At 43.1% G+C, this 25,989-nt stretch overlaps 1 protein-coding gene across 2 annotated transcripts; it reads right to left on the bottom strand.

The window, feature by feature from the left end:
• Nucleotides 1-5,892: 5,892 nt before the first annotated feature.
• LOC116883598 (serpin B6-like) lies at nucleotides 5,893-24,259 on the bottom strand. 2 transcript variants are annotated; one of them, XM_032884780.1, is made up of 7 exons: nucleotides 24,161-24,259; nucleotides 19,959-20,133; nucleotides 17,434-17,586; nucleotides 14,350-14,467; nucleotides 11,003-11,145; nucleotides 6,703-6,858; nucleotides 5,893-6,403 (listed from the first exon to the last, which is right to left on the bottom strand). In XM_032884780.1, the coding sequence occupies exons 2-7, from the start codon at nucleotides 20,121-20,123 to the stop codon at nucleotides 5,999-6,001; spliced, it is 1,140 nt and encodes a 379-aa protein (XP_032740671.1). In that variant the 5' UTR covers nucleotides 20,124-20,133; nucleotides 24,161-24,259; the 3' UTR covers nucleotides 5,893-5,998. The 2 variants fall into 2 exon arrangements, with proteins under 2 accessions (XP_032740671.1, XP_032740670.1); XM_032884779.1 differs by having other exon boundaries at nucleotides 24,112-24,216.
• Nucleotides 24,260-25,989: the final 1,730 nt, after the last annotated feature.

The raw sequence follows: 25,989 nt of genomic DNA on the forward strand, positions 1-25,989 counted from the left end.
GTGTGTGATTGCCTTTCAGTTGGCCTTGGTGTGCATAATTATTCTACTATATCTGACTTTCCTACTTCTTTCTTCTTCTGCTCTGGTGAATTCTGTGAAACTAGATGCTCCTTGATATAATGATTCTTAAACAATTAGAAATTGAGGCGTAGGGGCACCGCACAGCACAGCCCTGATGGCCCAGGTGCTTGCTGTGTGTTCTCATCTTGGAAACAATGTAATAACTGCAAAATGGTAGTTCCAGATTAATGTTTGACTTGCAAAGAAACTTTGAAGAATTTATTAGAAAATGAATTAGAGCCAACATTGGGACCTCAAAAAAGGAAAACGTTATTGAAATTAGGAAGTAAGTTTTCCATAACATTTGAGAGTGGTTCCTGGATAAGGAAGTATAGAATATATAAAATTATATATTAGTAAACTAAGGCAAAATACTGGGACTCTTACAAGAGTCATTGCATACAATGTAAAGGAACAGAAAGCTAGCGGAACTACTGAGTTAAGGGTTAACTTGATTCTTTCTGGCCACTGCCTGGCAGCTTTACCCATGTCATTTATCATTAGAGCTTCGCAGGGAAAATACAAGTTAGCTGACCTCCGAGCTCTGAGCTCTGAAGTATAATAAGTCAAAAGTTAAAGTTTAAATAATAAGTTTGCAATTATTATTGTTTTGGCCACAGGTCTGGGAATAGGGAAGGGAAGCTTGAAACTCTGGGGAACAATTGTAATTCTTAGTTCTTTGTGGGATGTGATTATTCTTTTGAATTTGATTTGGCAATGATTTATACAATGTCTTTTTCTACCTGCTTTTGGAGTATCAATAAAAGATTGGGGCAAGAGTAAGGTGAGAGAGCACAAGAAGAGCATGTGAAGAGTGAGTGAAGAGAGAATTTGAAGTATGTATGAAGAGTGTGCGTGAGAATGAAAGGGTAATATACAGAGGTATGTGTGAGAGTGGGAGTTCGAGGGAAAAAAGTGCAATGGAGAAAAGCAGAGTGCGCAAGAGAATGCAGAGAGTGTGCAGCCTCAAGCTGAGAGACAGAGACAGACAGAGACAGAGAGACAGAGACAGAGAGAGAGACAGACAGAGACAGAGAGACAGCGATACAGAGACACAGAAAGACAGAGAGACAGAGAGACAGAGAGAGGAAAGTCTTGAAATTGCCTATCAGTTTGTACCCAAAGAGTAGTCTGTGTATATTTATTATGCGCCTTCCAGATATCCCTTCTTCCAGTTGAGAACTCCGGTCCTGTGTCGAGGCTAGATGCCGGCATCAATGCAGTCATTAAAGGAATACCCATAAGCATAGGTTATGACGTCCATGAGAGTTTAAAATCATTTTTGTTGGAAGTGATTATGCAAAGGAGATGAAGGGTAAATAGAAGAGTCGATGACAGAAGAGGCCTCAATAGAGAAATACCAGTACGATTTGATGATTTGCTTTTAGAGGACGTTGTAGGAGAGGGAAAGGAAAGGTGAGTTTTAATAGGGTTGCTTCATTGAAGATTATCTAATGAAATAGTTTCATTTTAGACCACAAGAGAGTTATACACAGAGAAAGGTAATAAATAGATGGGATGTTAAAAGGAACCAAGCTGCCAAATATAACTGGTTTTGAACCTATAACATTTTGACTTTTCCCATTTAGAGAATATTGCTGAATATGGCCCAGAATGTCACAGTTAGATGATCAGATCATATACTAGATCCACTCCTGGCTTTCTGAGGAACCTCCACACTGATTTTCATACTCCCTGTACCACTTTGCACACCCGCCAACAGTGAGTATGTGTTCCCCTTTCCCACATCTCATCGGCACTTGTAGTCATTTGTTTGAGGGTTTAGTTTTGGTTTTTGTTGTTAGTCACTCTGACTTGTAAGATGAAATCACAAAGCAGCTTTAATTTGCACTTTCCTGATAGCAAAGCATGTAAAAATTAAAAAAAAAAGTTTATCAGTCTTCTGCATTTATTCTTTCCTTTGAGAGTTGTGTAGTTTCATCTCTCAATTTCCCAATTTTTAATTATTTGTTTTCTTCATATTTAGGTGTATTTTTTTCCATTCTTCATATATTCTAGACCCTAACACTCTGTCACATGTGCAACTGGTAACCAGATTTTTTTTCTACTCTGTAGGTTGCCACTTTACTTAAATTAAGGAATCTTTCGTTGAACATTGGTCTTGGGAGAGAAGAGGGCAGGGGAAGGTAAGAAACTTTAAAGTTATTGTTTCCTTAATTCTCTTCTTGGCATGTTTGTATATAAAAGGCAACTTTCATGTGTTAATTTTGCATTCTGCTACTTTGATGAAAGTGTTCATCTGTAGTTTTCTTATGGTGTCTTTAAGATCTTTTATACATACAATCAGATCTTCAAATAAGGGGACGTAAACTTCTTCCTTTCCTGTTTGTATCCCCTTTATCTCATCCACTTGTATTATGTCCTAGACAAGACTTAAAGCACAATATTCTTTTCTTTTCTTTTTTTTTCCCGGAGCTGGGGACCGAACCCAAGGCCTTGTGCTTGCTAGGCAAGTGCTCTACCACTGAGCTAAATCCCCAACCCCTTAAAGCACAATATTGAGCAGGAATGGACAGAGTGGCTATCCTTGTCTCATCCCTTTTGCTAGTAGGAATACTTTGGTTTTCCCATTTAGGATAATGTTGCCTTTGGTCATGTTGTAGATTGCTTTTATTACGTTGAGATATGTCCCCCATATCCCTAGATTCTTCATAACTTGTATCATGAAGGGAAGATGTTGAGTCTTGTTGAAGGCCTTTTTTACATCTAATGAGATGATTATGTGGTTTCTGTCACGCAGTGCATTTACGTGAGAGATTATGCTTATTGTTTTAGGTATTTTGAACCTCCCTGAATCTCTGGGATGAAGCCAAATGATCATGATGGATGATCTTTGTGATGTGCTCTTGAATTTGCTTAGCAAGGATTTTATTGTGACTTATTACGTCTGCATTCATCAGGGAAGTTGGACTATAATCAATTTCTGTCTTTCTATATTTTCTTTCCTCTTTTGATCTGGTTTTGATCTCAGGATAACATTGGTCTTATAAGGAGAATTTGAAAATGTTCCTTCATTTTCTATTTTGGAAAATAGTTTGAGGAGAATTGGTGGCAGATTTCTTCACAGAATCTACCTGGGCTTGCTTTTAGCTTGGAGATTTTAGTTAGTGTTACCATCTCATTGTTTGCATATATATTTACATTATTATTTCATCTTGAGTTAACTCTGGTAGGTAATATAAATCTAGAAATCCATTTATTTCTCTTAGATTTTCAAACTGGTAGGTACACATTTTTTAAGTATGCCCTCATGATTTTGAGTTTCCTATCCACAGTGATATTTCCCTTATATTTTTAATTGTATAAATGTAGATCTTTCTCTCCCTCTATTAATTAGCTAATAGTGTATCAGTCTTGTTAATTCTTTCTAAGAACCTATTGTTTCCTTGATTCTTTGTCTTGTTTGTTTCTATGTCATTACTTTTAGCCATGAATTAAATGATCTCTTCCCATGCTCTTTGAGTTGTTGTTTGTTCTTGTTTTTCCAAGGATCAGATGCATTGTTGTTAACTTGACATCTCTCAAAACTTTGATGTAGGTACTTAACACTGTCATGAACTAGTTCCACTTAGGACTGTTGTGTGTCCCATGATTTGGGTAGGCTGTGTTTTCATTTTCATTCAATTCCAGGAATTACTGATTTCCTCATTCATTTCTTCCTTGACCCAAGCCACTCAGGTGTCTTGTTCAGTCCCCGTGGGTGTGTGTGCTTTCTGTAGTTCCTCTTGGTAGCCAGGTTTATTCAGTTGTGGTCAGACAGAGTGCAGATGTTATTTCAGTTTTCCTAAATTTGTTGAAACTTGCTAATGTCATAATTATGAAGACATTTCTATGGGATGTCCATAGAGATGTGTATTGTTTAGTATTTGCATGAAATATTCTGTCAATGTGTACTAGGTCCAAACTCCAGTTAACTCCAGATGGCTTTGATACCTGATCCTCCCACCTCTACTTCCCAAGTGCTGGAATCATTCATCTGCACCCCATGCTCACCACTTTTCCTGTCACAGGCATTTTTGCTATAGCAACAGGACACACTGGCAAATGGTAAGCATTAAAAGCCTTCCTCACCCTTTCTTCACATCAACCCCTAAATTCCATGTGTCTTAATGTTACCCAACTATATTGTCATGACAGCAGCATCGGTGAAGTCAGAAAGGATCCTAGCTGCTCCAAAATTACTCATAGGTCATGGAATGTTTTTCCTGCATTCTCTTTCACACACATACCCTGACCCCTTCAATTTCTTCCCTTCCTTCTAAATGTTTCTATTGTATTTCCAGCAAGTGAGCAACATGGCTACAGAAACTTGTCACCTTTTTATTTGTAATACTTGTCCCTAAATAGAAAGTCATCTGGTGTTTGTGTGAATTGTCAAAGGCCAGCTTTGAGATCACAGGCGGTTAGGGGGTGTGGCAACAGCAATCCAGGTCAATGCTAATAGCAGTCAACACCCCACTCCCCCAGCTGACAGCAGTGGGCAATTTACAGAATCAGCACCACTGATGGAGCAAAACTTAATTATTTAGGGCTGGCAAGAATGCCTAGCAAGAAACTGAACTCTTTTAACTCACAAGTGGCTGGTGAGAAAGAAAAGGATAGAGAGGGTCATACTCTAGCCAGGCCTGATCACCTGTTTCATCAACTTCATAAGTATATATACATACTTGTATACATACACATATACCTACAAATGTATGTATGTACATACATATAGACAGGGAGACATATATACATATATAAATTTGGTGAATGGATCAGAGCCACACTATTTTTTTCTCAGCCTTTTCGTATCTTTAGAAAAAAGTTTTTTTATAAAACTATCTCATTGATAAAATTTTATACAAAAGGGAAGTAAGAGAAGGATGATGTCGAGAGTAAGTTCAAAACATAAGCTTATTATAAGTTCATAGCAACAGTTTCACATGGCCTTGCTTTATCATAGTGCATATCTGTGCTTTCATCCTTGGACCTGTCTAGAATGAATATTTCTCCTTGATCGCAAATTTGTTCCAAGCCTATTTCTCTTCTTAGCAATTTATGAAAGCTTATTGTATTCCTTATAATGCAGCTTTTACTTACTATTCTATGAGGAGAGTGCACATTCTATTCTTGAGTCTAACTTTATTACATCTTTCTGGAAAAACAACTAAAACCATCTCCTTAAACTTTCTTCCTAAAATTATTTGAATTCTATAGTCATTAATTCATATAGAGAGCATTAATTCATGAAAGTTCATCTTCATGTTGATCAACAGGAAATTTGTCCAATAGAGTGGGCTGATGCCCAGGAATCATTGGGCTATGTAATAGTGGCAGAAGAGGCATATGAGCAGTGGGAAGCAATTCTGAACCAAAGTCTCTGGAACTGTGCCTCTCCAGAGCACACCCACTGAAGCAGGCCACCTCCAGCAAACCCACTCGCTTGTCATAGCCTTCACTAGATGACTTCTGTCAGTGAATGCCCTCATGTTCCCAACGCCTGAGAGAAAACGGTCACTAAGTATCTAAAGAGGCTTATGTGTCATACCATCTGACAGGGGAAACAGAAATATAGGGAAAGAGAGCTTTCCCTACTGACCACCCCTTGAAGCTTCAACACAAAGGCTTTTTCTTCACTTAAAGTGGGATGAGATCCTGATGCTACCAAGGAAAAAGACAGAAGCACACATGGATGCCTGTGTTGGTAGTCACGGGGTCCTACAGCAGGGATGAGCTCTGTAGCCAGAAACACCACCAACCCACAGGAGTGCAAATCCAGATCCTAGAAAAAGCCCTCCTGTGAGAGAGACAGACACGCGGTTCTGGAGGTGGGGTGCCATAAAGCCCTTTATTTCATAACTGTCATTGCACTTACACATAAGGTCACTTGGGTTATAGGCAAAGCGGGTAAAAGACTGACAGGCACACACTTTCCTCAGGGAGAGGAGAAGCGGCCACAGAACAGAATCCCCTTGGTCTTAACATGCTGAATGAAGAAAAGGAAGGGATGGTCAGCTAAGAAGCGGGGAGTAAACCTCAGGCACCTCATCGTTATGGTGCTACCTGTAGCAGCTACAGCCTCTGTACCCTCCTCATTCACCTCTACAAAGGCCTTATGGATGACCTTAGACAGAAACAAGCCTTGCTTGGAAGATATTCCAGAAAAGTCGGCCCTGCCCTCCATAAAGGCATCAGTCATGCCCAATTTGCCGAGGACAACCTTCATGTCATAATTCTCCTCCAGTTTAAACCTTGGGAGAAATACTTCCACCTCCTCTTCATCCAACATGTCCGGCCTCGTCCACTCTATAAATTTCTCATAAGTTAATTCCTTTTCCACCTAGAAGAGAGGTGAAGACATTAGGGCAGGGCTGTCACAGCAGGTAATTGAAACAAGGGGGAGGCTATACACTGCCCAGGGAAGTGTGGCTGTAACTTATTATGGTAGCTGGGAGGGGACAGGGAGCAGCTCAGTGGTGAGTACTTGCTAAGCATGCTCTAGGTCCTGAGTTCCACCACAGCCACACAAGAATGAAAGATTAAAAACATGATCATGAGAGCCTAGGAGAAATGCCCCAGCACAAAACCAAACACCACTCTTTCTCCATCACAGCTTCATCAAAGCCCCGTGATCCTTACCGTTTTCAGTTCAATGTGTTCATCTGGAAGCATGATGATCATGTTCAGCTCATTGCCAGCATAGGGAAGCAACAGAATCTTGGTGAATATCTCTCCAATATAGGTCATCTTAAAAGTAGACTTCATAAACATCATTTGCACAGGTTTCTCCTCAGTCTGTAAAGGAAGGATAAGTATTAAGTTAAAAGGAGACACAAGTGACACATTGGCCAAATTCAACCAAAGGAGCAAGGCATTGAAACTAGGACCACTTGCTTTTTTAAACTGTATTTGATATGTATGAGTGCTTGCCCTGCATGTCGTGTGTGTGTGTGTGTGTGTGTGTGTGTGTGTGTGTGTGTGTGTGTGTACCACATGACTATGGGCATTTAGTGCCTGCAGATTTCAGAAGAGAGTATGAAATCAACTGGAACTGGAGCTATGGATGGTTATGACACACCAGTGGGTACTAGATTTTTACTTCGGTCCTCTTCAAGAACAACATGTGTTTTTAACTGCTGAGCCATCTCTCCAGCCTTGAGAGAATTTTCTTGAATTGACTTCTAGAATACATCTTCAGCTTCTCAAACACATGTTTAGACCTTACATGACCCCTAAGGCCCATTTTTCAAGGCTTGGTCTTAATGTGCAAGTCTGGGAAGAGAATCTTGTTTGTTTGAGACAGAATCTCACTGTGTAACCCTAGTTGATCTAGAACTTGCTACAGAGACCAGACTGGCCTTGAACCAGAGCTACCTTTCTCCACCTCCTGAGTGTTGGAATTAAAGGTGTTTGCCACCATGCCTGGCATAGTGGTGGAATCTAATAGGTACCCCTCAGAGGGAGGAATTTATATCATTGAGATATGCCCTTGAACAGAACTGAGGAATCCTGGGCTTTTTTCTGTCTTTCAAATTCCTGGTCTAGGAATGACTCATTTTGCTCCAATGCCTGCTTTCAGCATTCCATTCAAGTATCCTCAAAACAGGGCCCAAACCAATGGGTCCATCTCATCATAGACTTAAACCCCTAATCCTGAGTCAAATAAATAAACCCTTTCTCTTATTAAATTGGGTATCTCCACATTTTAATGACAGGAAGCTGACTGACCCATTTGTTAAACAATTGTGATGCCCTGGGCCAATAATTCTGTTCTATTGCGGTCTCATTTATTCTCATGACTTTGAACATAATTCCCAAATTCACTCTTCTAGCCTAAACTTCTCCTTTAACAATGGAATAATCATTTTACAGCCTATTTAACCCCTGCACTTTGATATTCTTTTCTATAGCTACTCTACCTACAAGTCTTTACTCATCCTGATTGACAGTGATGTCCTCCTTCCAGTAGCCAAAACCATTTCACATCCTCAACTCTAGTCTTTCTCTCATACCCTTGCTTGACTCATTACAAAACTGTATTGCCTGTACCAAAAACCTGAGCTTTTTCACCTCCACTGCCATCAGAACAGCCCTGGGATACTGTAAGAACCTCCTTGTCACTCATCTCAGCACAGCAGCCATAGGTCATAGCACAAGGTAAGTCAGACCACCCTGCTGTGACTGGATACCATTTGTAGGACCATTCTATTACAAAAGTTAATTAAAGTCCTTAAAACATCCTAGAATAACAAAGCAGAGCCCACCCTGCATCCTATTCTAGTTCACTCTCTCTTCTTTGGTTATAAGGCTGTTTGTAGTGTGTGGTTAACTAGATTTGTGTCCCTTTCTGCCCAAAACACTGGTCCTCAGAATCTGCCTATGTCCTGGTGTCTGCTCTCATGCAGTCTTACACTGAAGGTTTCCTCAGAAGCTCTCACTGCCTCTCCACTCAAGTGCAGCATACTGCCACTGCCTCTGGGTGTCCTGGAGCCTCCCTCCCAGCAACCACTGTTTTTAGCCTAGGTTTATCTCAAATTTCCTCTAGAAAAACAGAGCTTCATGAGAGCTGGCACACTCACCCAACTAGTGCCCAGTGCACAGTAGGCTCTCAAGTGACATCTAAAGACTATAGTGGCAAACTAATGGGCAGGAATCCTGCTTATAATTTAAATACAGAAAATTTTGTGTCTTTGGAGGCATGGCCACGTCACAGAGAAGTCTGTGCTCTGGTGTAGGGACAAAGCAGAAAGACAATGCCTCTTGCCTCTGCACCTAACAGGAGCTATAGTAAGTAGTTCCACTTATGTAATACATGAGAAAGACCTAAAAAAAACAAAGGCTTCTTGCTTTCAGTCCTATGTCCTTCCCCTGGACTGCATCAGGGTCAAAGCGTTGCAGGGATGTAAGCATGAGGGAAAAGATCTCATGCTAAAAGTAGCAGAGAAGGAAACAAGAACCGGTTCCCAAGAGCATCACCCCATGCAGGCAGCCCCGGGCTTCATCCATTTCCTGCCTTCCTGTGTGAGAAAATGAACCCTGCCAGGAAACTTGGTGAGGCTGAGCAGGTTCAGAGTCTCCAGGACCCAGGCACCCACCTGAGGCGGTAAGCAGCTTCCTGCTTCCTGCCAGATTCCTGGCCTGGAACATGTGTCACACTCCCTACATAGGAACATGACCTATGGTCACGTAGATCAGAACAGAGTTCTCCATGCTAATGAAGTATCTAGAGGCCCTGAGGGTTTAGCCAATAAGCTTCCCTTCCCAGACATTCCTTCTTACAAAACATATTTAATCTCTGATCCACCCTGAGAAGGTAGTATGCACCAATTTCCCATGATAAACAAATGGTATAGATAAACATGGACTATCTCTTTCATCAAGAACCACTGTGGCAAACATGGAGAAACCCTTTATCTACAGAGCTTCAGCCTAAGTCACCAGCAGAAGGCCCCTCTGTGTTCCCAGAAAACCACTGTAAGCTAAGAACAATAGCTAAACCCCTCCACCCCTACCCTCTACCCCCACCCCCTGCCCCTGAGGCTTGTCCTCAGCCTTTGGGCCCACTCTGTCCCAACTCCCCTCCACCCAGTATCTGGATGCCCAGGAGTATGGGAACCCCCAGCCTTGGGCTCCTCATAGGCCCATGGTCCGCAGCCCTTCATTCTGAACTCCATGCAGTTTCCACTGAATTCCACTGAATTCGACAGAATACCTGGGAACTGGGGAATCCCAGGTTCAAACTCCCACATCTAAGGCTGTATTTTCCCACCCACTGAGGAGTGTATTGGCATTTTGGTGCAGGGTAAATACAGTCTAGCTCCTTATGTTTCGTCTGCCCTGTGGCATTTCCACACATTAGCAGCAGGGTGAAATGCTGACCTATATTCCTGGTGGGTGGTAAACTTGTATGAATTCAATTACAGTCATCTAAGGTTTCTTTTGCTTGCAATTGAAGGAAGCTCTAAGGTACAACAAGTCACTTCAAAGACAGAAATACTTTACGGTGGAAAAACTGAAGAGTGTGTTTAGAATAAAGCTTGAGATAAAATGAGTTTTCTAAGAAGCTGAAGATTCAGTTAAAGTTAGCCTAGGAAATCCAAGTGTTGGTTAATGATCCAGAATGGGATGCAATTAATTTGTTTTGTCAGTCTGGGGATATATGCGCCAAGCAAGACAGACAGGCAGGCAGACAGACAGACAGACAAGAGAATGAACTAGATAATGATTTAAAAACAAAATAAAACAAAACCCTGGGCCATCTTCAAGCACAATGCTCTAACCTGGAAGAGCTTGAACATGGAATCTAATCCAAATACGCACCCCTTTGCTTGCTGTAAGCAAAAATCTGTGCATATCCCTCAAACCCAGAACGGACTTCACTCACCAGTTCAGTGAGCACCAACCATAAGCCAGGCACTCATTACACAGCTCTCTGGCCTCGGCTGTTTTTCCAACAGGGTTAAAAAGATTATTTTCCCTCTGTATGGTTTTGTGGTAACCAGCACAAAGCGTGGTCCTCACGAAGGAGGGGGAAGACATGAGACAGCACTTCTGGGAAGACACACTGAAAAGAACAGACTGCACAAGGAATGGGCTGCATTCTGGACCACAAGGAGCCACACACACATCGGGAGTTCAGATTTTGTTATTTTCAGACTTCTATGAAAGACCATTTCAAGTACACTGCAGAGCTCTGCCGTGAGGTCTAATCTCAGCTGCTGCCAGTGACAGCATAGCCCGTGACAGAAGCAGGGCCAGACCTCATACCACGTAGCCTGTGCCCATCATTGCCAACATGTGAAAGGAGAAGGGAGGAGAAGGCCCCAAGGCTGAGAGAGGGTCCTGCTGAGCTGCCCAGAGGAACCTCCTTCTGTTTTAGAAGCCAATGTGAACAGAGGACCTCGTCCAGGAATCTCCTTTGTTATCGCACTATGTTTACCTTGCTGACTTTGAAAGGCTTCTCCCTGGTGTGCTCTTTGTTAAACTGCTTGTCCCAGTTTCCTTTGAAGTAGATGGCATTCACAAGGACTAGCACTGTGTCAGGATCCACTACACCTGGAGCCAGCAGCTCTTTGATTTTATCTGAAAGAAGGAATTTAAAAAGGAAAACTAATTGACAATTTGTGGTAGTATGGATGAGAATGGGCCCCCATAGGCTCATCTATGTACATGCTCAGTCCTCAGTTGAACTGTTTGGAAAGAATTAGTAGGTATAGCCTTGAAGGAGAAGTGCTGTTGGAGGTGGTCTTTAAGATTTCAAAAACCCATGGCAGCCCCCACCCCTTCTCTCTTCCTGCTGCTTGTGGATTAGGATGTAAAGCTCTCAGCTCCTGCTCCAAGACCATGCCTGTCTGCTTCCTGTCATGATGACCATGAAATAACCCTTCTAAAACTGTAAGCCAGCTCCAAAGTTGATGCTTTCTTTTATAACAGGTGCCTTAGTCATGGTGTCTCTTCACAGCCACAGGACGGTAACAAAGAGCCAATTAACTAACAGAGGTGGCTGATATGTGCCAAGGGCTGGTAGGCAAATGGAGCTCCCTGCTGCTCTGGTCAGAAGCTTGCATAAAAGACTCCACTTCTCTCAATATAGCGATATTTAGCCTTAAAGCAACAACCCTGACAACAAGAAGAAGACACCTTTTTGTTTTTTAAGATTTATTTTTAATTATGTTTATGCATGTGTGTTTGTAAGACAGTATGTCCACATGTGTGCTGACATCCACAGAGGCCCCAGGTGTTAGACAGATCCCCTGCAACTGTAATTATAGGAACTTGGCCTAGGTGTTGGGATCCAACCGAGCACCTCTACAAGAGCACTCTGTGTTCTTAAGTGCTGAAGTATCTCTCCAGCACCAAAGCCACACTCTCTTTGAAAACTCTAGAGAAAATTACCAAGAAGGCGATAAGAAAATATATGAATTGATGCTAAAAGTGCAGTTGGGATTTAAATAGAACGCTTGAGCTGGAAAGAGACAATTGTTAACTACAACTTTAAGAAAGGATCTTTAGGCTGTTTTAAAATATCCTGGAGGCTAGAGAGATGGCTCAGCAGTTAAGAGCACTGACTGCTCCTCTAGAGGTCCTAAGTTCAATTCCCAGTAACTACATGGTGGTTCACAACCATCTATAATTGGATCTGATACCCTCTTTTGGTGTGTCTGAAGACAGACAGTGTACTCACATACATTAAAATACACACACACACACACACACACACACACACACACACATATATATATATATATATATATATATTATACACACACACAGGTTATGAATTACACTTAAAAATATTTGAATAGATATATTTATCTTGATCTGAACATTAGAGAACACACATTGAAAATCACACAGAACATATTTATGTTTCAACTTAAAAATCAATTGGAAGTAGAACAGCAGTTACAGAATGGACCTTACAAGTATAAAGCAGTCTAAAGGCACAGGTAAATGGGGGCTCAGTCCAGCATCTGCAACCATGCTACAGAGCTACAGAATGGGAGCACATCACCCAGAGTGGGGAAAGCTGCAGGAAAAAAGCATTTTGCACTCTATGTAACAACCTTTAAAAAGAAAGAGAAAAATAAAAAAGGGAGGGAGAGAGATTAGGAGGGAAGAAGGGAAGGAGGAATGGACCAAGGATGGGAGAAACAGCAGGTTCTCGAATAGGTGTATCAAATTGGGAAACATCAGAGACACGCTGTTAAAAGCTGGGAAAGCTAGGTGTAGTGACACACCACTTAATCCCAGAGCCGGAGCCCGAGACAGAGACAGAGACAGAGACAGGGCCAGAGCCAGGGCCAGGGTCATCTCTGTGAGTTTGAAGCCAATACAGTCTATTTAACAAGGTCAGCCAGTGATACACAGTGAGCCGCTGTCTTTAAAAAGTTGAAATAAAAAGGAACAGGAAAAAGCTAAGCAAAGTGTCAGACACTGACGGTATTTTAGAGACAGCTTTGTAAAGTTTATATATCTGTTTAGAAAAAAGTTCTGTAAACTGCAGATTTTGATCTGACTGCCTGTGCAGTTACTGAAAAAACTGCCAACAGTTAAAAGCATTCTGTACATGCAATAGCCAGAGCTTCACTCAAATTCAATGCATTAACCCGAGGTGCTTATGACGGTGGCGCCATTTGCTTCACATCACTTCACCGTGACCTTGGGGCTGACATACATGAACATTTTGTACTGTGCATGTCATTGTAGTGTGCTGTGAAATACAATGCCAACAAACACTGAGTTAAACATATCAGCTCATAATTCGAAACCATGGTGTTAGAAATGCAGCATTTGTGACTATATACAAATTTTTCTGATCTTACAGACAGAAAGGCTTCATTGTGAAAAATATTCTCGTACTCTCCGCAAGTAAGCACCAAGTTATTACATCTTTGGGAATACGAAGAGATGACTAATGCCTACAATTTCATATAGCACCCACATTAGGTGGCTCACAACTGCCTATAACTTCAGTTCCAGGAATCTGTCACTCTCTGGCCTCTCAAGCACCCGAAAGCACCTGGTGCGCATAAACGGCATAAACGCATATGAAGATTTCTTAAAGGCTTTAAATTTATTATCTCTGTGGGCTGTATTGTGTTTAGATAAACTCTTCTCCCTCATTAGTATGACAATTTGGCTCCATCTTTAATCATAATAAATACAGGAATACGAACGAGTTGTTTTAAAACACATTTCTATTAGACTATCTAAATGTACACCTGTCTTGTATATTGTACAAGGTCAGTCAAAAGTCTCTCAGGCAAAAAGGAGTTGTGACGGGTAGAGTTTAAGAGCTCTGACCTATGGGCCGGGCATGGTAGCACCCACCTTTAATGCCAGCACTCGGGAGGCAGAGACAGACGATCCCTGAGTTCCAGGGCAGCCTGGTCTACAGAGTGAGTTCCAGGACAGCAAAGGCTACACCGTGGACTCTGTCTCAAAAAACAAAGACAAAGACAAAAAAGACTAGAGATGGAGGAATGGTCTGGCAAGTAAAGACACTTCCTACCAAACCTGAAGAACTAAAAGAATCCCTAAGACCCAGAGGTGGAAAGAGAAAATCCACTCTTTTGTGTGTTGTCCTGACTGCAGACGTGCACAGACAGACACAAATCACAGCAGACAAACAAACAAACAAATATATCATTTTTTAAAAGTAGCTTAACTGCTTAAGAGGGATGGGGTGCGGCTCAGTGGCAGAGATCCTGCTCAGCATGCTCAGGGCCCTGCAGCCAAATCTCAGCACTAAACACAAACAAAATGGAGTCAGTCTGTGCTCACCTTCTGTCTTTTTGGCTACCCAGGTGTTGATGCGCTGTCGCGACTGCTCTGTGTCACCCTTGAAGTCCAGCTCTTCCATTTCTGCTTCGTAGAACTTGCGGCAGGCATCTTTAAAAGACTGAGACAGAGCAACATAATTACACAGCTATGAATGTGATTAGTACCAAGAGCCTCCTTCCCAATGCCCAAAAACAGATAATCAAAATTTAATGGTGTACAGATGTGATTGGCAAACAAATATACAGGAAAAGTATAAAATCCAGCCTTCCCGTTTCTGGCTTTCTTTACCCTTAGTTTATGAATGAGGTAAGATGCTGGTTGGGACGAGAACCACTAAAAAGCACAATGAACGCTGGATCTCCAAGGCAGTAGCTGAGGGGCACGGAGGTAACTGGGAGCAGCCTCAGATGCAGGTTCATACTGCTGCCACTCTAAGAGGCCACCGTACTGGCAGAGTGATGGTTAACCCCACAAGAGCCATGGCTCCTCTGCACTGTGCACAGGCTGGACCTTCTACCACAGTTTTTTATGCCAAAAGACATACAAATTTGCACCATTCAAAACAGTGTCTCCTATCCAGTCAAACACCAGGGAAGTGGCCAAGGAAGCTATGAAAATGAGTGTATCATTTTAATTTATTTACTTCATCGTATGGAATTTGAATAGCCATGTATCCATGGCCAGTATGTCAGGCAGCTCTGTTACAAGGGTGAGCAATTCACAAAACCACAGCCGGGGTTGAGAGGTGCAGTGCAGTAGAGAAGAAGGCCTGCCTGTCACGCACGATCCCTTACAGGGAACTGATCACCAGCACCATAAGACACTAACAGTCAAGCCATTTGCTGAAATAGTCTGTGAAATGACAATGACATTGAGGACCACCCACATTCTGCCGTGTTACAACAGAAAACTCAATACAACCCAAATGGGCTAAAATTCTCATTATGTTAACAGTGTATGTTGGGGAATAATTTTGTGTACTGTGTATTCAGACACTGATTTCTGTGCCCAGAGAGCTGGTTTTAGTAAAGACGTCTGCATTGCAATGATAATTGGAGCATCTCCTGTCTCAGTGATGTGTAAAAACTGTGTTCCGTCACCTCTAATTCGTTAATAAAAAGCTGGTCAGCCAAAAGCTGAACCAGAGAGAAGGCAGGACTAGCAATCCCAGTGAGATAGGTAGAGAAAGAGAATGAACCATGAGAAAACATAACTAGGAGCATTCTCCATGAGCAGGTTGCCAGGGGAGTCCTCATGAGGACACTGATGCAGAAGGTGCAGCCGGAGCAAGGCTAAGATGCTGTAACCCGTGGGGTTGGGGATTTAGCTCAGTGGTAGAGCGCTTGCCTAGAAAGCGCAAGGCCCTGGGTTCGAAAAAAAAAAAAAAAAAGAAAAGAAAAAAAAAGATGCTGTAACCCCAGCACCAGAGGCAGAGGCAGAGGCAAGAGGGTTAGGTGTTTAGAGCAACCCATAGCTATATTTGAGGGTACTCTAGGCTACAGGAAATATGTCTCAAAAAGAAAAAAAGAAAAGAAAGAAAGAAAAGAAAACAGGCTAGTAACATACCCTTGTTATACCAGTGAATGATTTTGCAATTTTGAAATACACCATGCACGGTCAGATTAAGCTACTATTTTTTAAGCAACAACTAATCAATCTTATGGAGGAATCTAATTGCATATGGCAATTAGGATTTGAATTTTTTGGCAGGGGAGGGTGTTCAAGACAGGGTTTCTCTGTGTAGCCCTGGCTGTCCTGCATTCACTTGGTAGACCAGGCTAATCTCAAACTCAGAAATCTGTGTGCCTCTGGGATCAAAGGCCTGCACCACCCCAATAGGCTTAGAAGTTGGGATCTTTCATGGTAAATTAGTAAGAAGTAACTCAAAATAGTACTAATCTAGTTGATATGCACAAAACAGTAACAATTTAAATTATCAACACTTTTCTTTAAAAATTCACCAAAAAAAAAAGAAAGAAAATGAGTATGCTAATCATTTGTTTGCCGAAAGCTTTGTTTTCTTCATGTAAAAAAGCCTTAAAATGGTAATAGCATAGAAAGCAGATAGAGATGCAAAGAAAGTAAAATAAAGTGCAACTAACTAACTAACCAACCAGTGGAGATCTGAAATAGGTTAGAAAATTACAATAAAAAAATAAGACTGATCTCAAACATTGCAAAAGTGAAATCTCTTATAAAGTTATAATAAGGCAGCTAGCCCAACACAAAAATCTCCATAGAGTATATGAATGAACAATTCACAGATGAGCCGAACGTCCTTTACCCAAAATGCTCAGGGTCAGATGTAATTTAGATTCAGGGAGTCTTCAGGTTTCAGGTTTTGTTTGTTTGTTTGTTTGTTTGTTTGTTGTTGTTTTTGGATTTAGGGACGTTCAAAATCAAAGTGTAAAAGATTAAAATCATGCATAGCTCATGACAAGGACAGAAAGAAAACTCTGCTGCCGTCTCTGGCAATTGGCTCACAATGGAGCAATACATATTACAATATTAAGGCTCTACATTGTTTTTACAACTGCATCCAACAGTGCATAAGACCACATTCATAACTCTCGGGTAGTAACAGGCCCCACTGGGGACAAGCTACATGCTACCCACATACAAGAAATGTCACCACACATTTCTACTCAGGATTTTCATGATATCTCATGGTAACTGGATTGTGCTTAGGGTGTGGATCAGTGGGAGAACTGGAGCTTAAATGTGTGAGACCGTGTGCTCACCTCTCACAGCAACAATAGCAACAGTAATAATGAGACAGAGTCTTGTGCTAGTCAAGAAATAGAAAAAACTCATTAAAAAATAATACACTCAATAGCATTACGCATGGAAGATTCTCACCGACTAAATTTCTGTAGGTGCAGGAACACAAACATCACACTCACTTGTGGAAGCTCCTATTTGTGGAAGGAGCAGAATTAGAGGATAGCGCCTATTCAGACCTTCTGTACAACTGGGATACACTCACATACGGTTTCAAAGCATGTAAACACAGAGCTGCGTTAGTAGGCAAGGGAATAAGGTGAATCCTCAGGCTCTCGTCTCCGAACACTGCATGACACTTACGGCTAAGATATCACAAGTCTTTTCCCCGAAGAGCCTGTTGGCTGTTTTGAGCAGGTACTGTGTGCCAGTCTTGTTGACTTCGGTGAGAAGGGACTGGAAGCCCTGGTGGACGTCTCCACCTCCATTGCTGCTGCATTTATCCAAAGACAGTGTCTGAAATCAAAACAGATTTAAAACGCATCTCCATCAAGGCCAACTGTAAGAAAAGAGTCAACGCTAACCTCATCTTAAGGATTTTACAGATCCCTGATGCCACTCAAAGTTAAAGGTGGAAATACCTCGAAGCTTCCCTTTCTAGGGTCCTCTCTGTGCCCTCTCAGCCCTGGGATGAGCAGAAATGGCCTTTCACAAATCCAGCTCTTCATAGTCACTAATGATGCTCTGGCTCCAAGCACGGCTCAACCAGACCTGCTATGGCTCCAGTGCAGCTGACCTCTGACCTCAGGCCAGGCTGCCTCTTCCCTGCTCTTGGATCTGGGCTGGCTCCAGCAACCGTCTGACCAGCAGAATTTAGGAGAGTGACCCTGTTCCAGGCCTGGGCTTTAAAAGGCCTGGCAGATACTACCTTTGTGTTCCCGGAAGGAAACCCAAGCCATCCTGCAGGAGGCCACATGCAAAATACTTGAGTAATTGCTACCACATAAAGCTGCTTGAAAAAGAAGCAGAAGATCAAAAACTCAGGTAACAACAGATGCTGGTGAGGATGTGGAGAAAGGAAGAGGAGCACTCCTCCATTGTTGGTGAGATTGCAAACTGGTATAACCACTCGGAAATCAGTCTAGAGGTTCCTTAGAAAATTGGACATTCCACTACCTGAGGACCCAAGTATACCTCTCCTGGATATTAGCCCAAAAGCTGGAATTACCCAAGATACAATCCACAGACCACATGAAGCTCAAGAAGAAGGACGACCGAAGTGTGGATGCTTCAGTCCTTCTTAAAAGGAGGAACAAAAATATTCATAGGAGGAGATATGGAGACAAAGTTTGGAGCAGAGACTGAATGAATGGCCACTCAGAGCCTGCCCTACCTGGGGATACAGCCTACACACACACACACACACACACACACACACACACACACACACACACAGCCACAAAAACCACACAATATTGATGAAGCCAAGAAATGCATGCTGACAGGAACCTGATATAGCTGTCTCCTGAGAGGCTCAGCCAGAGCAGGTCAAATACAGAGGCAAATGCTAGCAACAAACCATTGAACTAAGAATGGGGTCCCCATTGGAGGACTTAGAGAAAGGATTGAAGGAGCTAAAGGGGCTTGCAACCCCCTAAGAACAATAACAACCAACCAACCAGAGCTCCCAGGGACTAAACCACCACCCAAAGACTACACATGGACAGACCCATGGCTCCAGCTGCATATGTAGCGGATGGCCTTGTTGGGCACCAATGGGAAAAGAAACCCTTGGTCCTGCCAAGGCTGGAACACACACCCCCCTCCAGTGCAGAGGAATGTCAGGGAGGGTGGAAAGGGGGCTGTTGGGGAGGGGGAACACCCTCATAGAAGAAGGGGAGGGGGTGGGATAGGGGGCTTATGGCCAGGAAACCAGAAAAGGGAATAACATTTGAAATGTAAATAAAAAATTTCCAATAAAAAAAAGAAAAAAGAAAAAGAAGCAGGAACCCTGACAACAGTGAACATCTAGGTGTCAGACCTTAGATATACCTTCTTAGACTTTCCAAGCCTACTGAAAAGCTACATGAATGACTTCAGCTACTCCCATAGGAAACAGATGAGCTGTCTATTAGTAGTTGTAATAGCTTGGAGCTAAAAGAGAGACAATGCAAATTGAAGGCAAGCCTGTAGGCCATTAACTGTCTTCAGGCAGGAGGCAATTTGAGGAACAAAAAAACACAATTACATCTTGTAAAAATGGAAAGATACTGCCTAGAATTAGCCCAGAATGCAAAGTCCCTGCCCAGGTTGTTTCCTTGTCTTATGCCAGGACAGTTTGCCTCTGCAGTTCATGCACCTCTGTAGCTAAATCATTATTATATCTGAGAAGAGCCCTAATGGATCTGTGACTGATCTCTTAGCCAAAGGTGATTCCATTTGGTAAGGAACTTCAAGGTCCTGGGACAAGGTTGGTCTAGTGTTCCTTGCCTGCAAAAAGCTGAGATTCATTAGGCCAGAGAGAAGACAGAGGGACCACAGAGATCCTGACAATACCCTTTAGGTGTTTTTACTCAAGATAACCCTCACATACATGCTGTGAATGCCAGCAAGGCAGTGAAAGGATCTTAACAAGTATAACACACCGTTCCCTTCAACTCTCCAGCCACTGTCACTTCATTCCCAGTTGTTCCTCAAGATGGATTGGTTTTTTTTTTTTTTTTTTTTTTTTTTTTTTTTTTTTTTTTTTTGAAATTGAAAATGTTGGGCTGGAGAGATGGCTCAGCCATTAAAAGGCGAGGCTCGCAACCAAAAATATAAGAGAATATAGAGGGGCCAGCTCAGTTAACCGTCTATGGTGCTTATCTGCCATGAAACAGTGCATTTACCTGAACCATCTGGCTTGCAGTCATTCCTTTTGCCCCCATGAAGACCATGGTGAGGGCTGCGGAGATGCTAATGGGTGACAAAAATATATTGTTTGAGCTGTCTTCACTCAGTGTTTTCAAAAGCTTTAAGGCAAAGATGCCATTTGCTTCCTGTAGATGATCCATGATGGTGAACCTGGAAGGAGGGATTAAAATCACATAAATACAGGCTGATGTGTAGGACGTCTTCACTCTCACTTACACCTCGATGTTTTGTCTCGGTGAACAAAAGGGAAACAAAACAGCCTGGTAAGTAAAGGTCACGTGCAGGAAATGATACAGCCCTACTGGGCTGACTCAGCCTTGTCTTTCTAATGTGCAGAAATCAATACATGGGGAACCCGAAGGAACTGGCTAAGAGGACAAGAGGCCCCTGAGGACACATCAACCGTGAGGGCTACAAATGCAGCCACGCAGGCTGGAAGCAAGCAACTGTAGGAGGAGGGCCTGTTGGTGCTCTCATCATCCATTAGCAGTTGTCAAATTCCTTTCCCCGTCAGACAGTACAACAGTTCTAAGACTTCCCTGTGCTGGTTGGGAACTGACAGAACAAGGGAAGGGGAAGTAACCGGCTACAGGAAAGGGAAGGGCACCCAGCTGTAGTGATAACAAACTACGCAGCACACTTTGACATTCCTAGGAGGACTATAAACACTCTTTTGTGACTTTTAAGTCATCGGATTTCCCTCACTTGAATGGACTCAAGCCTTTTTATAAAAATTTCTAATTAACTGCCTTTTTTTTCTTCTTGGTGCACAGAACTGTCCTCATATGGCTATCAAGAATCCATATGATTCTTATACTGGTTACTGTGCCCTGAGCTGTTGGTCTCAAACATTCTGACTTTACAGGAACAAGTGGGTACTATGCTGAACTCTTCCAGACCAAGGGCACAATATGGTTCCCCTCCTGGTTTCTTTCAGGAGGGGATTTGTAAAGTTCTAACTGTGTTGCTTGGAGAATAGATTGAATATTGGTCCTGGGCTGGGGGAATGAATGGTTCAGTGGATAGAGCATCTGTCGTGCAACTGTAAGGACTTGAGTTTGAAGCCTGAGCACCCAGGTAAGGCCAGACGAGATGGCACAAATCCACAATCCCAATCCTGTGAGGTGGGGGGTGGAGACTCTAGAAGCTCACAGGCCAGAAGCCTAGCAAATGAGGTGGCGAACCATGAGAGCCTATCTCCACAGAGTGAAGAGCATGGAACCACATCTGAAGTTGGTCTCTGATTTCCACATGCAGGTCAACACTCATGTATATCTACACTTGCACGACATAAGCATGTGTGCATGCATGCATACACACACACACACACACACACACACACACACACACACACAAAACGATGACAGAAAATCGAGTTGCTATGTGTGAGTTGACAAGATGGGATAGATGCTTCCTTTAAGGCCCTCATGGGCCATGCTTTAAATTAGATCATCATTGCAAGTTCTCGTGCACTTGACTCTTCTGAGACCCCCTGGCACTTGGAGACGTTCATCTCTGCATTCAGTCAGACTACTCTTCTCTTTCATTGTATGGGTACAATACAGTGTTTACTGGCCGTATCAGTGACAGGACTCCTGGAGCCTTGCTCTGTGAGTGCTTCAGGTCATACCTCTTTACCTGTATCATCTGTTCTGGACCCAACATATTCTTTTGTTACTTGTTCCTTTATTATACAGCGCACTGTCCAACCACATTCTAAGAAAGAATGTATATTCTGGTTTCTAACATCTGAAAATGTATTATTGTTCCATGCCACCAAGTCTGGCAGGGTCTACAAAAGGTTACATGTGACTTTGCACAGCTTCGTTCCTTCCCAGTACTAGTTTTGCTGTTGGAAGGTCTGATGACATACTGACTCCAGATGTATCTACTGCCCCCACCACAGCCCTAACAATGAAAGCTTATGAATTCTTATTCTTATTTCTGATACTCAGAAACACCCAATTTTGTGAACCTCTCTGATCCCTACTCCCGCATTTTACTGGATTCTTGGAGGACCCTTTTAAACTAGCAATTTCAAGAACATTTCCTTTTCACTACGGAAACAGTTGTGAAGATACTGCTCATTTCTCATAAACTGTCTCTGTGCTCTCTCTTTCTGCATTATCTGTTTGTCAGATGCTAAAACTACTGGACCGACCTCATTCATCCAGGACTGCCTTAATGTCTGCTGCTGTGATCAAATGCCTTGACAAAAGCAACTTCAGGTAGGGTTTACTTGGCTCATAGCGCCTCACAGCTCCAGAGTCAGGGGAGGCGAATGCTTGTGCTCAGCTAGCTGTCTATGCTTTATGGCCCAGCATACAGCTGAAAGGTCTGCCAAGATTGATGGTGTGACTTAATCCCATGTCCGGCACGCTTGGAAACAGAGGATGGTGTTCTTCTATGTGACCCTACAGCACATGCTTGAAGGTTCCTTTTGCCAGATAAGGGGATGGCAGGAAGCACAACTGTTGATTATCTAATTCGATCTACTGCTATTGGCTGTGTTCGTTGTAACTCACTAAACTAATTTAAAGGTGCTTTGGGCTGGACACAGACTAATAGAACTTTAAGTACCCAGTCATTCCTGGTTATCCGAAGGATAATATCAGTTGATATCTTCAGATATCTTAAGATGCCAAAAATCCCCAACTGCTCAATTTACTTCTGTAAAATAACTTAATATTTGACCTAACCAACGTAAATGCTCCTGTGTACTTTAAATGGTTTAGAGATGAGTAAATACCCAGAATAATGAAAAGGCTAGAGAAACGACCCGTGTTACCATAGTGTTTAGAAAACAAGAAGAGGGAGCGTCTATATATTCCTACACAGCCTAGGCTGTCCTCAAACTCTCATCTCCCTGTCTCACCCTCCCGGGTGCTGGGATTGCAGGTGTACCGCAATACACCTCAGGTCTCCTACAGTGTTTTCTATCTGATTTTGATTTCTGCTTCATGGTGACTAACAGTGAGTTCCATGTATGGGATGCTATGGGGAGACAAGCAGGTATAGAGAGCCCAAATAAACTTGGTATATGGAGCCAAGAGTGCCCCCAAACACACCCTCTCTGTGTGATGACCCAAGTCATAGCAGATGTGATTGCTCATGGCAGCCATGAAAGCTAGGACACACCCTGTGTATACTGATAACAGCAAACATCCCAGGTGCCCCAGCACTACAGTCCCTGATCGCATACATTTACCCAAGGTTACTTGATATATCAGATCCCACACCCAGGCCCTAACCCACTGGAGGAAGGAAACGAGCAGCTTCTGGAGGAGTCCTATCACAAGCAATTTCCTCCCAAGCAGCCAAAAAAAAAAACAGTGCCAAACCTCACCCAGCTTTCCCTCACACTCAGCGTTCCTGACAGCACATGTTATTGTCCATATTTCTGATCCTAAAATGGAGAAAAGACCTAGGGGGAAGAAAGGGAGAAGACCAGGCATGTGGCTCAATAGGAAAGAAGTTGCTCAGCAGAACAAGCTCTGGGTCCATCAAAAACGAGGAAGAGGGGAGGAAAAAACAAGTTCACGTGCCAATTTCATCTGGCACAGAAACCCTGTCAAAACTTGGCCCATAATCTTTTCCTAGCCTGACAAACATCAAATCTGTGAGTTTAGTAGGGAAAAAAAATTTCCAGAGATCTGGACTTGTTTCTCACAAGTAGCTATGTTTACAGGCCTCCCGGGTGCTCAGGATTGGTCAGAACCTTCCAGCACAGTCTGGGCCGCGCCCCTGGGCTATTCAGGCACACTGGACAAGAAAGCAAGGAGGCCTGAGCACTCAGCCCTCCGCCTCTCTCCGTCCCCCACCTCCCAGATTCCAACGCCCGTCGTAGTGCGTCACCAGCCTGCGTCTCCAGGGTCTCCTGGATCACTCGGGATCGGGGGACATACCTGTAGCCCCCGGACCCCGCGCAGCAGCCGGGCCGGCTCCACGCTGCCCCCATCCCTCGCCAGCTGCCTCCTCCAAGGACGCTGGCAGATCTGGGTGGGCGGAGATGCCACCAGATGGCCGGGACCACAAGGCGACTCAGTCGGCTGCGTCATGGTCCGCTGAGGCCCTGTGCAGCAGAGGGAACCCGAGCCGGGACCACAGAGCTCTCGCCACAAGCCATACCTGCCCGTGTCCCCAGTCCCGGCCGCAGTTAGCCTACAGCAGAACGTACCCTAGACTCTGGATTTCCCGACCGGTGGCAGGCAGAGAAGAGATGGGAGGGACCCAGCCGCGCCCGAGGCCTTAAATACCTATGGGGCGGGAAGTCGGGCGGAGTCTAAAGGCCAGGGCGCTGCCGCCCCGGAGTAAGAAAGGGCCAGGTGAGTGACTGTGGCCCTACAATCTAGCCTATTCTCTGGCTCTTGGCCACCTTGTGGCAGATTAGGCACTTGATCTTTCTGGTACTTTACCGGATGATTTGACTACCTCCATTTAGCAACACCAGAAGTGTGCCAGTACTTAGTGGATGGACATACATGTGACAGAGCAGAACATAAGTTTAAAGTGAGGGAAGAAAAGACTTTTAACTACTGGGGCTGGAGGTAGAGGTCTTATTCAGCAGGTACAGAAAAATAAAGACAGTCAGTGCCTGTGTCCCAAGACTACTACTCCAGACTGGAAAAGTTAGACTTTGAGGTGCTGATATTTTATATAAATGAGATTAAAAACCCTATCTGCCTTCTTGCATTCCTTCCAGGAAGCAAGACAACTTGGTGGGGAGAATACTGGTCAGATTTTAAATCTTTAAGGACAGGACAATTGTGGAAACATCAAGTTCTTTGCAGTCTCCTTCACCTTTATCCTAAAGCCTAGGATTCCTTACTGTTGACATTTAGGCTGCATGTTTCCTCCAGGATTTAAAGAATGTTGGCCAGCACCTGACCCTTCTACATAGAATATAGCAATAGAAAACCAGGGGTGTTACCACAGTTGTAAAATTTAACCTTTGAAATAGTGAAACAAAGTATCTTCCTATCCCTGATCGCCCATCCCTCATTTGTTCTGCTCCAGGTTTTTTTCTTTTTCCTTTTTGCTTGTTTTTAAGTTTTTAGTTTTAAGAGTACATGCTGTTTCTGAATATGGGTTTATATACACGAACTCAGTCCCTTGGAAGAGAAGGAGACAGATAGCACAGGGTGCCCTGGAGCTGGAGTTACGGAATTTGTGAGCTGAGACCTGGACTCTGATCCTCTACAAGAGCAGTCTTAGTCCCTGAGATCTCTCTATAGCCCCTCCACTCGTTTTTTTATTCCAGTTTATCCTTCTAGGATGCCCTTTGCAAACTACACTGTGTATATAGGATGAGTTTGGATATACTAAAATTCTATATGTAACTCTAATTTCCCCTTTCTTAAAAAGACAAACGTTATGTGCTGAATCATTCTGTACTTTGCTTGGGGGGGTGGGGGTGTTGGGGACAGTGGTAAAGCTTCTGCCAGTATGAAACAGAAATCTTCCTTATTCTCATTCCCTGGCAGCACCATGTTCTTTTGCGTGCATGTGGACTGATTCTTATGGTTTCAGGTTTTCGAGTATGTTATATGTGACAGGGGAGGGGGGCAAAATTACATACATCTGAAGCCAGCAGAGGGCTCAGGTGAGGCTCTCAGCCTCGTTACTGTTATTATGGTTCTGGTTGTCTGCTTATATCATTGTCAAGGCTGTGGGCCAGGGTGTTCTGTAGGTCACCACAACAACTTGGCTTCATGATTCCCAGTGGTCGTGTCATGGCAGAGGAAGTGCGTCCACTACAACAATAGCACTTGTTCTGACTTAGTAAATTACGGTAAGGAAATGTTTCCAGGTCCTATATTCTTATTAATAATAACACAGAGGCTCAGGACCCTCCCAGAAAGATTCCTTAACATGAGGCTGTCACATTTTATGGTGTATTCTACTGGGCTTGTAATAAAAGACACAGTGACAGTCAAATGGAGCCCGTTTTTAATAGGGAGTGATAGAATTACACAGTTGGTGAAGGACTCCCGTGGTAAGTAGTGC

The sequence above is a fragment of the Rattus rattus genome, chromosome 14 (genome assembly GCF_011064425.1).
Source record: "Rattus rattus isolate New Zealand chromosome 14, Rrattus_CSIRO_v1, whole genome shotgun sequence".
In the NCBI taxonomy this organism is placed as follows: Eukaryota; Metazoa; Chordata; class Mammalia; order Rodentia; family Muridae; genus Rattus; species Rattus rattus.